Here is a 12,036-nt window from a genome sequence, read left to right as displayed (position 1 = left end):
CCATCATATCTTGGCCATAGGATCTCTTGACTCAGTCTACCGTTTACTTCATTATGTTTTATTATCTCATTATAATGCATAGACTCATCCATAGTTTTCACCATCTAGGAAGGAAAAGATTAACTCTGGGCTATTCCTCTTTCCTGTTAAGCAATCTTGCTAACCCATCATCTTACAATTCACAATGAGATCCTCTTCTGACCTAGTTCTTGTGTGTAACACTGGTGTTAATCCTGTTCTTGGCACAGAACCTACATTCTTGGAAAACACGGTAGCCTGTTTCCCCTTCTTTCACTGAAGTAGAAAGATATGCATAGCTATATGTTTTAGCTCAGTGTATAATTAATGGAATAAACATTACATCATTCAAATAATACAGCTGTACAAAGTGAGGTAGTATTAAGTTGATTTATCAGAGACAAATAGTAGATTGGTAATTTGAATGACAACAAACTTTTGAAGCCAACTTGTATGATATGGAGAAGCATTGTGGGACAACACAAAGATGAAGTGATCTTACCTCCCCACACAAAGAAGGTTGGAGTAAGGTAAAGGAGAATATGCAGTTAATTTAAGTAGTGCTAAAGGACAGTGCATTTGTTTTGCTACTGAAAAGATGAAAAATGATTCCATAATATTCTCTTTATTTCCTCACTGAGGAAAGGAGAATGAAGATTGAGCATTCAATGGATTAAAAAATACTCAAAACTGCCTATTTCCTTTAATTTAAATCAGATCAAAGGCCCAATTTTGGTTATCAAATTGACTCTTTCTAGTTTTTCAACTATTGTGCTTCAAATCGTATGTCTCTGTGTTTCTACCTTAACTTGAGGGGACATTCTAAAGAGGCATTCCTTCCTACTTGTAAGAATTGTTGGAATTGAAGGGAATCTTAGAAAAAGATCTTAGAGATAGGAAGAAGGCAGAGGAGTAGGAGGACTCTAGGCTTGCCTCATCCCACGAATACAACTAGATAACAATCAGCTCACCCTAAATACCCCAGAAATTGACCTGAAGACTGACAGAACAAACTCCACAACAAAAGGGAGAGAAGAGGCCACATCAAAGAAGGTCCTTGATGCAGAAATGTCGTCTAGAAGAGAAACAGATCCTGGCTTCTGCAGAGGGGAGGGAGTTGAGGTTGTGGGTAAGGGTGAGAGAGAGGAACGCACAAGGGAATGCACAAAGAGAACATTTCCCCATAGCCACTGGCTTGGAAAAATTTCGTGAGTTCTTGCAACCAGTAGTGCGTAAAGTCTGGAGTTTTAAAGGGAATCCGGTTTAGCTGGTTTAGAGCCCTGAGGTACTGCACTGCTCATGGACAGAGGGCAGGCAAACAACATGGGAGCATATAGCATGGGTAGAGTGGTCTGAAGAGTGCCTGGGGCACACAGTGGGGAGATTATTTGCTCTTCTCAGAGCACGTCCCTCAGAGGCAAAGTTCAGAGAGACCTGTCTGTAGGAACAAAGCCGCTGGCTGGCACCATCTCCTTCTCCTGCCCCTCACCACAAACATAAAGCCACTTGTAAGAAGCAGTGCATTGCTAACACTGGGTACCTAACTTGCTTACACCAAACGCCACCCCCTTGCACTCTGGTGGAACTACCTTTCTCAATCACTCTTGCTTGAGTTCCAGCACAGCTACCCCTCCCCCAGAAGACAAGGACAAATGCCTGCCCACACCACATCTCCCAACCAGAGAGTTTCCCTTGGCCTCAGTTCCAGGAGAGGTGGTGACAGGTCTCATTTCCTAAGCAGACCAGAGCACACCTAGTTAAAACTCGCTATGTTCAGGCCAGGGACCAAACACTCACCAGACCAGGCAAAGAGAGCCTCTGCAGATGACTGGCCTGAAGGATAGCATAGCCAGAACACAACAGCAGACCGCATGCAGCACACACTGGTGACACTCCCTGAAGTGCTAGACCCTGGGCATTACATGACATCTTTTTCCTAAGTCCATTACTTTCGGGAGCAGGTGACATAACTGGCTTCTCTAACACACAGAAGCTGGCAGATATTTAGACAAAATGAAAAGACAGAGGCATTTATCCCAAATGAAAGGACAGGATAAGGCCATGGCCAGAGACCTAAATGGGACAGATGTAAATAACACGCCTAATGGAGAATTTAAAACCATGATCATAAGGATATTCACTGGACTTGAGGAAAGAATGGAAGACATCCGAGAGACCCTTACCACAGACATAAAAGAGTTCAAGTATCAGAGATGAAGAGGGCAGTAAAAATGAACAGCAAGCTGGAAGAATCAGAGGAACAAATTAATGACCTAGAAGACAAAGTAATGGAAAGCAGTGAAGCTGAAGAAGACAAAGACGAATTATCCAATGCAAGAATAGACTTAAGACACTCGATGACTCCGTCAAATGTAAAAACATTCATATGATAGGAGTCCCAGAAGAAGAAGACAGAAAGAAGGGGACAGATAATTGATTTGAAGACACAATAACTGAATAATTCCCTAATGTGGAGAAGAAAACAGACATACACATCCAGAAGGCACAGAGAACTTCCATCAAAATCAACACCCAAGACATGTTGTAATTAAATTTGCAAAATATACTGCTAACATCTTTTTTTTTAGTGTTTTGTTTTTTGCTTTTTTTTTTTTAATTTCCGTGACAGAACGCAGACACAAGCATGGGAGGGGTAGAGACAGAGAATCCCAAGCACTCTCTGTGCTGTCAATGAAGAGCCCACTGGAGGGCTTAAACCCACGAACTGCGAGGTCACGACTTGAGCTAAGATCAAGTCATGCTTCACCGACTGAGCCACGCAGGCGCCCCACTGCTACAAATCTTAAAAGCAGCAAAACAAGTCATTCACTTCCAAGGGAAAACCCACAAGGCTAGCAGGAGATTTTTCAACAGAAACTTTGCAAGGCAGAAGGAAATGGCATGATATATTCAAAGTGCTGAATGAGAAAAATCTGCAGCCAAATATACTCTATCCAGTAAGGCTATCATTCATAATAGAAGGAGAGATAAAGAATTCCTCAAACAAAAATGGAAGGAGTTTGTGACCACTAAATCAGCCTGTAAGAAATATTATCAGGGACTCTGAGTGGAAAGGAGAGATCAAAAGTGACAGTATAAAGGAAGGAAATGTAAAAGCAGTAAAAATGTATATTTCTGTAAAAAAAATATCAAGGAATGCCCCCCAAAAGGATATACAATATAATAGCTTATCAAAACATGGGGAGGAGAAAAAAAATGAGCTCTAACTTAAGTGACCATCAACTTAATATAGACTGCTACACGCAGAAGAGGTGATATACAAATTAATGCTTATCATATACCAAAACCCACTAATAACCATGCAAAGAATAAAGAGAAAGAAATCCAAATATATCATTAAAGCAAATTAGAAAGACATCAAAGGGAGAAAAACAATAAAGGATTTGAGAAAATCTCCAGAAACAACCACAAAACAAGTAGTAAAATGACAATAAATACATACCTGTCAATAATTACTTTGGACATAGATGGAATAAACACTCCCAACCAAAAGACCTAGGGTGACAGGATGGATTAAAAAGACCCATCTGTATGCTGCCTATAAAAACCTCATTTTAGACATAAAGACACCTGCAGATTGAAAGTGAGGGGATGCTTGCACTGTTGGTGGTAATGCAAACTGGTGCAGCCGCTCTGGAAAACAGTGCGTAGGTTCCTCAAAACAATTGAAAATCGAACTACCCGACGCCCCCTCTATAGCACTACTGGGAGTTTATGCAAAGGATACAGGAATGCTGATTTATAGGGGCACATGTACTCCAATGTCTATAGCAGTGCTGTCAACAATAGCCAAATTCTGGAAAGAGCCTAAATGCCCATCAACTGATAAATGGATAAAGAGATGTGGTTTATATATACACTGAAATACTCCCTGGCAAGGAGAAAGAGTGAAATCGTGCTATCTCTTGCAATATAGATGGAACTAGAAGGTATTATGCTACATGAAATAAGTCACAGAAAGACAGATATCATATGTTTTTGCTCCTATGTGGAACTTGAGAAACTTAACAGAAGACCGTGGGGGAAGGGAAGGGGAAAAATAGTTACAAACAGAGCAGGAGAGGGGCAAACCATAGGAGACTCTTGAATGCAGAGAACAAAGAGAGGGTTGATGGGGGCGGTGGGTAAGAAGGGAAAGTGGGTGGTGGGCATTGAGGAGGGCACTTGTTGGGATGAGCCCTGGGTGTTGTCTATAAGTGATGAACCACGGGAATCTACTCCCAAAACCAAGAGCACACTATACACAGTGTATGTTAGCCAAGTTGACAATAAATTCTATTAAAAAAAAATGAAAGCGAGGGGATGAAGAAAAATTTATCACGTTAAAAGAAAAAAAATAGCGATACTTTTGTTAGACAAAAGAGTCCTTAAAACAAAGACTGTGGGGCACCTGGGTGCCTCAGTCATTTGAGCAACTGACTAGGTCTTGGCTCAGGTAATGATCTTATGGCTGGTGGCTTTGAGCCCCATGTTGGGCTCCAGGCTGACAGCATGGAGGCTGCTTGAAATTTTCTCTCCCCCTTTCTATGTCCTTCCCCAACTCTGTCTCTCTCAAAATAAATAAACAACCAAAAACAAAGACCGCAGCAAGAGCCAAAGAATGCTACTATATCATAATAAAGGGTACAATCCAATAAGAAGATCTAACAAATGTAAACATTTATGCACCCACCACAAGAGCACTCAAGTACATAAAACAATAACCAACATAAAGGAACTAATTGATAATAAGACAGTAATAGGGTACTTTAACACCCCATTTACATCAACAGATCTTAACAACCAAAGAAACAATGGCTTTGAGCCATACAGAGAAAGACAGATATCATATGTGTTCACTCTTATGTGGATCCTGAGAAACTTAACAGGAATCCATGGGGGAGGGGAAGGAAAAAAAAAGAGGTTAGAGTGGAAGAGAGCCAAAGGATAAGACACTCTTAAATAAAACTGAGAACAAATTGAGGGCTGATGGGGGGTGGGAGGGAGTGGAGGGCGGGTGATGGGTATTGAGGAGGGCACCTGTTGAGATGAGCACTGGGTGTTGTATGGAAACCAATTTGACAATAAATTTCATATATTTAATAAAAAAAAAAACAAAAGAAAAAGAAACAATGGCTTTGAATGACAGAGTGGCCCAGATTGGACTTAAGAGATTTTTTCAGAACGTTCCATCTTGAAACAGAATACACGTTGTTTTCAAGTGTCCATGGAATATTCTCAAGAATGGATCACAAACAAAAAACAGGCCTTAATTATTAAAAACAATACATGCAGGTTAAATAACATGCTACTACACTGGAATGGGTTAAGCAAGAGATACAAGAAGAAACTTAAAAAATTACGTGTATACAAATGGAAATTAAAAAAAAAAACAAAAACAACAAAAAAAAAAACAATGGTCTGAAACCTTTGACATGCTGCAAACGTGGTCCTAAGAGGGAAGTACATAGCAATATAAGCCTACTTCAAGAAGCAAGAAAAAATTCAACCAACCTAACCTTATACCTAAAGGAGCTAGAAAAAGAACAACAAATGAAGCCTGAAGCCAGCAGAAGAAAGCAAGTAATAATGATCAGAACAGGGGCCCTTGGGTGGCTTATCTGGTTAAGTGTCTGACTCTCGATTTTGGCTCAGGCCATGATCTCACAGTTGTGAGATCGAGCCCCGTGTTAGGCTCTCTGCTGGCAGCATGGAACCTGTCTGGGATTGTCTCTTTTGCTTTCTCTCTCTCTCTCTCTCTCTCTGCCCATCCCCCACTCATGTGTGGTGTCTCTCAAAATAAAATTTAAAAAAAGAGATTAAAGCAGAAATGAATGATAGACAAACAGAAAACAGAAAATACTAGAACAGATCAATGAAACCTAGAGCTGGTTCTTTGTAAAAATTAAAACTGATAAGGTGTTAGCCAGAGTAATCAACAAGAAAATAGAAAAGACCAAAATAAAACCACAAATGTGAGAGTAGAAATAAGAACCAACACCACAGAAATACAAACATTTATGAGAGAATATTGTGAAAAAATGTATGCCAACAAGTTGGACAACTTAGAAGAAATGAATAAATTCCTGGAAATATATAACTTACCAAAGTAAGACAAGAAGAAATAGAAAATTTGAAAAAAAATCAATAACCAGCAAGGAAACTGAATCAAGAATCAAAAAACTCTCAACAAACACAAGTCTAGGACCAGATGCCTTCAGACGTAAATTTTAACATGTAAAGAAGAGCTAATACAAAAAAAAAAAAAAAAAAAAATTTAACCTGTCCTTTTCAAATTGTTCCAGAAAAACATAAAAGGAAGGGAAACTTCCAAATTCATTCTATGCCAGCTTTACCCTGATACCAAAACCAGATAAAGACGCCACAGAGAGAATTACAGGCCAGCATCTCTGATGAACATGCAAAAATCTTCAACAAAATAAGCAAACTGAATCCAACAATACATTAAAAAATCATTCACCGGGGGCAGAAGCAGCTGGGTGGCTTAGTCAGGTAAGCATCCAACATCAGCTCAGGTTATGATCTCATGGTCCATCGGTTTGAGCCCAGTGTCAGGCTCTGTTGACAGCTTGGACCCCGGAACCTATTTCAGATTCTGTGTTTCCCTCTCTCTCTGTCCCTCCCCTGCTTGTGATCCTTCTCAAAAATAAACATTAAAAAAATCATTCCTTTGCTGTGCAGAAGCTTTTTATCTTCATAAGGTCCCAGTAATTCACTTTTGCTTTTAATTCCCTTGCCTTTGGGGATGTGCCGAGTAAGAGATTGCTACGGCTGAGGTCAGAGAGGTCTTTTCCTGCTTTCTCCTCTAAGGTTTTGATGGTTTCCTGTCTCACATTCAGGTCCTTTATCCATTTTGAGTTTATTTTTGTGAATGGTGTGAGAAAGTGGTCTAGTTTCAACCTTCTGCATGTTGGGCACTTGTACCCCAATGTTTATAGCAGCACTCTCAACAATCGCCAAATTATGGAAAGAGCCTAAATGTCCATCAACTGATGAATGGATAAAGAAATTGTGGTTTATATACACAATGGAATACTACGTGGCAATGAGAAAAAATGAAATATGGCCTTTTGTAGCAACGTGGATGGAACTGGAGAGTGTGATGCTAAGTGAAATAAGCCATACAGAGAAAGACAGATACCATATGGTTTCACTCTTATGTGGATCCTGAGAAACGTAACAGAAACCCATGGGGGAGGGGAAGGGAAAAAAAAAAAAAGAGGTTAGAGTGGGAGAGAGCCAAAGCATAAGAGACTGTTAAAAACTGAGAACAAACTGAGGGTTGATGGGGGGTGGGAGGGAGGGCAGGGTGGGTGATGGGTATTGAGGAGGGCACCTTTTGGGATGAGCACTGGGTGTTGTATGGAAACCAATTTGACAGTAAATTTCATATATTAAAAAATAAATAAAAAAAAATAAAATAAAAAAAATAAAAAAATAAAATAAAATAAAATAAAAAAATCATTCAATCACTCACTATAACCAAATGGGATTTATCCCTGGTTTGCAGGGGTGGTTCAATATTTGCAAATCAATGAATGTGATATCTCATATTAATTTTCAAAAAAGCATAAAGTCATATCATTGCAATAGATGCAGAAAAAGAATTTGACAAACTATAACATCCATTCATGATACAAACCTCAACAAAGTAGGCTTAGAGGAACCATACCTCAACATAATAAAGGCCATATATGGAAAATGAACAGCTAATATGATCCTAGCTGGGGAAAAACTGAGAGAAAAATTTCTTAGACCTTGCTTCTAGTTATCTGCTTCTCATGAGCACCATTGGTTGTTAATAAATTAATCTTAACATTTATTATGTCCTACTTTAATGGAGACCAATTTCTCCTATACAAGTTTATGTGTCTTATATCTTTTTTTTATCCACTTTTCAATTTATCATTTTTGTTTTTTTCTTAACAAACTCCCCAAAGGTTAGATTTATTTTGTTCACAAATCTGTTAGGAAAAGTGTGGCCAGGACAGGTAGTCTCTGCCCTGCTCAGCTTCAGGTGGGGCAACTGAAAGGTTTGGGGCTGGATCCATTTGAAGATTTGTTCACTAACGTCTGGTGGTTGATGCTGGCTGTTGCCTGGGACTTCAGGAGGCAGCAGAAACAAACTGACACACCTAGACCCTCTTTGTGGCCTAGGATTCCTCACTAGATGGGGAGCTAGATTCCAAGTAAGCAGCCTGAGATACAGAGCAAGGCAGAAGCTGTATCGCCTTTTGTCATCTAGGCTTGGAATACACACAGGATCATAGTCACATATTCTGTTCATTAGGAGCAAGTCACTAAGGTTGTTCCATGGCCTTTTTTTTTAATGGAATTAATATTTAAAACCTATGGACACCTTTAAAAAGTAGTATAATTTACCCGCTGGCCACAAATGTTTGTATTCTTCCCACCTGAAAAATACATTCACTCCCCTCCCCCTCGAATACCTCCTGCAAGTCTCAGTTATCATGGCATCAGCTTCAGGGCTTGAGTCCAAGATCTTACCATCTTAATCAGGTGCAGTGGGGATAAGCTGCCTGGGTTATGGTATCTCAAGTATAGCCCCTTGATTGCAAGGGTTCTCAATATGAGGACTTGAGAACGAAAGAGACAGTTATTTACCACTCACAAATGGAACATTCTAGTCAACTGCTGAAGACTCTCCCATTCAGAAAAAGAAGATGGGAAGCACCATAGTCCATAAGAGTTTTGAAATATAGCCTGATGCATGCTGTCAGTTCTTAAGTTAGGACTTAGTCCTAACCACGGGAATACTTCCTCCATGTCTCTTCCCTTTCTTTACTCTTTAAACTCTTGGTTCCTTCCTTTTCATAAGGAATGACTTGTATTTGCAGCTGTTTTTTCATCCTGCTTCCTCCCTGTGGGACTTCTAAGACCCAAAGGCCTCTTTTCATTTTACACTATTTGGCCCCTTTTAGTCCAAGGTAGCAAATAGTATGTTTGCTACTATAAATCTCTTACCTTTTTTAGTTTTCTGTAAATATTACTGGATTTCATGTCGTGTTTTAGCAAAGCGACCCTTGCAAGTCCTTTTGAGATAAGCTTTTCGCTTCAGTTTCCTGTGAAGCTCTTATAGGAAAATGCCTTTAAAATTCGTCTACTCTTGGGGCTCCTGGCTGGCTCAGTTGGTAGAGCATGTGACACTTGATCTCTGGGTGCTGAGTTTATGCTAATTCCACACCCATGTCGGGTGTGGAACCTACTTTAAAAAAAAATCTTACACTCTTAAGATCCTTAAAGAAATTGGAGGCATACCTTAAATCTTCCTGTTTTCCTGGTAGCACCCTGGATTTTTTCTTAACCCAAAAGCCATTTCTTTATTTTAGCATTATTTGACAGTTCAACATGTAGAGAGGCTGTAAAGGAGAAACAGATACTTGAACCCTGTAAGTCCTGGTTCCTTTCAGTTGCATAGTCTTTCTTTAGTTTCTCTTTCCTATCCGTTTCACTTTCAGGTATTTTGTAGCATGACTTTCCTTTCCTCCAGTGTCATTTTCTTCACTTGCTTAGAGACCCTTGCTGTCAGCCTCTTCATAGGCCTTCAGGGTTCCACTAAGAGTCTTGTGGAGGCCATTTTTGGGTCTCATCCTTACGCTTTTCTACATCTTTCCACTTCCACCTACTCTTGGTTCAAAGGAAGTTTACTTTTAGGGTTTTTTGAATAGCAGCACACCATTTTTAGTATCAGTATCTGTGGTAGCAATTTACTGCCGCATAATAAGCCACCTCAAAACCTAGTAGTTCAAAACAGCATTTCTCTTGTTCACCAATCTTATTTTAGGCAAAGCAGAGTAGGGCAACTCATTTCTTCTTCATTTGGCATCAGCTGGCATAACTGGAAGCTGGAGACTAGAATCATCTAAAGGCTTGTTCACGCACGTGTTTGGCTGTTGAGGCTGGCCTTTGGCTAGGACGTTGGCTAGTCTCAGCTGGAGTATCTACACGAAGACTCACTAGGTAGCCTAGGATTCCTCACAACGTGGTGGCTGGGTTCTAAGGGTGAGCTTCCCTAGAGAAAGAAAGTCAGATGGAAGCTGTATCACATTTTCTAAACTGGCCTTAAAAATCACAGCAGTTGGGGCGCCTGGGTGGCTCAGTCGGTTAAGCGTCCGACATCAGCTCAGGTCACGATCTCGCGGTCCACGAGTTCGAGCCCCGCATCGGGCTCTGGGCTGATGGCTCAGAGCCTGGAGCCTGCTTCCGATTCTGTGTCTCCCTCTCTCTCTGCCCCTCCCCCGTTCATGCTCTGTCTCTCTCTGTCCCAAAAATAAATAAATGTTAAAAAAAATTTTAAAAAAAATCCCAGCAGTTCTGCATATTCTGTTCACTAGAAACCAGTTACTGAAGCCAGCATATATTTAAGGGGAGGAATTTTCACAGAAGTATCAACGAATTTATTAAACCACCACATCCATTCACCTTGTCTTACCAATCATATAGAATGGATGGAAGTCCTTCCCAACTCAGCATCACTGAAACTCCACCAGTTTTGTTGTTGTGGTTGTTTTTGTTTAGTATGATCTCTTATTTTCTGGAAAGTAACAACGGATTACAAGATAACAGTATTGAATTAAATATTTTTTTGCTTCAAAAAATATGTGGATCATCCAATTAATGTTTTATACTGGGAGATGTGATTTCTTAACACATCCTGGAGAATCATTTCTCCTGTGAATGCACTTCAAATTAGCATAAAACATTTGCAGTTCAGAAACAGACCATGGTGTTAGAGTCATTACTTATAGATTCATGAATTAGAGTCTTATTTCCAGAGTCTTATCTTGGGACGTATTTTTTGACGTGGGCATACATAAGTCAATATGATATTGCTAAAACTTCTTTAAAAGTTATGGAGTGTTAAGATGGGGGAAGGGCCAAGAGACTTTCTCCTAAGAGGGGACTTATGAAAGAAAGATATGAAAAAATCATAGAAAATAAAAGTATAGAATTGAGTGCAAATGTTGTGTAGTAAAGAGAATGATAGCAAAGATCTATTTCAGTAACACCTGATGGCTTTAACTTGGCTCTTGATTTTCTGAGTTGTTTAAGGTTCCACATTCTAAGACAGGTAACATTTTATTGCAAATGCGTTTATTTAAAATTTGAGTGCCTGGCTGGCTCAGTTACTCTTGATCTTGAGATTGTGAGTTCAAGCATCACACTGGGCATAGAGATTACTTAAAATCTGAAAAAAACATTTTTTTTCATAGTAGTTTTGAGTTAGACTCTTTTCACTCCCTTCCAAACTATAGTGTTTTATTCATGCAGGCTGATGTCCTTACAACAGAACTGGAAACTACATCTTCAAAATGTCTACACCTGGATGCAAAAAATCAAGTTCTTCAACAAGAGTTATTATCAATGAAATCTTTCGAAGAAGAACGTGAAAAACTAGAGAGCAATAACAAGAAGTTACAGCAAGAAGTAGTAAAATTGAAACAATTTATGGAAATGAATATGGTAGAATGCAGTCAAGTGGAACAGTATAAACGGGAGATTGAAGAAAGAGCACGACTGGACATAGAAGAAAAATTACACGAAGTCAACCTGTTTTTACAGGTTAATTGATTGATCTGTAATGTGCTGTAATTCATTTCACTGCAAATTACATTTTGGATAGATGTATTGTAGGGGTTTCCTCTACTTGCTTTATGGTAATTTGTAGATTTCTGGAGGCATTTGTTCCCCCCTTTAAAGATTTCAGTTTTCATCATTATTCCTACTAAATCGAGAGGATAAGAAAAAATGATGATTTAAACAACTAGTCTCACTATGAAGAGGAAAAGAAAAATGATTTAAAAATTGCACTGTACTTGGATTATTCTTAAGTTTATTGTTGACTTTTAAAATTTTGTCATTGATTCTACTATTTGAATTATCAGATTGTGTGAATACTAATACAAGAATGATTCAACTTTAATTTTATAAATCATATGATAAATATGATATGATATTTATGATATGATAAATATT

The 12,036-nt window shown here is 39.1% G+C and overlaps 1 protein-coding gene across 3 annotated transcripts in view; it reads left to right on the top strand.

Annotated features, from left to right (window-relative positions):
* Nucleotides 1–11,855, top strand: part of LOC131495893 (ankyrin repeat domain-containing protein 26-like) — a 36,153-nt gene extending 24,298 nt beyond the window's left edge. Inside the window, exon 6 of one of the 3 annotated variants that reach the window (XM_058701066.1) lies at nucleotides 11,332–11,855. In XM_058701066.1, the coding sequence (XP_058557049.1) occupies nucleotides 11,332–11,631 (300 nt within the window). In that variant the 3' untranslated portion in view covers nucleotides 11,632–11,855. The remainder of the gene's footprint in view (nucleotides 1–11,331) is intronic. The other 2 variants (XM_058701064.1, XM_058701065.1) reach the window with 2 other exon arrangements.
* The last annotated feature ends 181 nt before the right edge of the window (nucleotides 11,856–12,036 follow it).

Source organism: Neofelis nebulosa, chromosome 15, assembly GCF_028018385.1.
Source record: "Neofelis nebulosa isolate mNeoNeb1 chromosome 15, mNeoNeb1.pri, whole genome shotgun sequence".
Lineage (NCBI taxonomy): Eukaryota > Metazoa > Chordata > Mammalia > Carnivora > Felidae > Neofelis > Neofelis nebulosa.
This window is presented reverse-complemented; position numbering and strand designations above follow the sequence as displayed.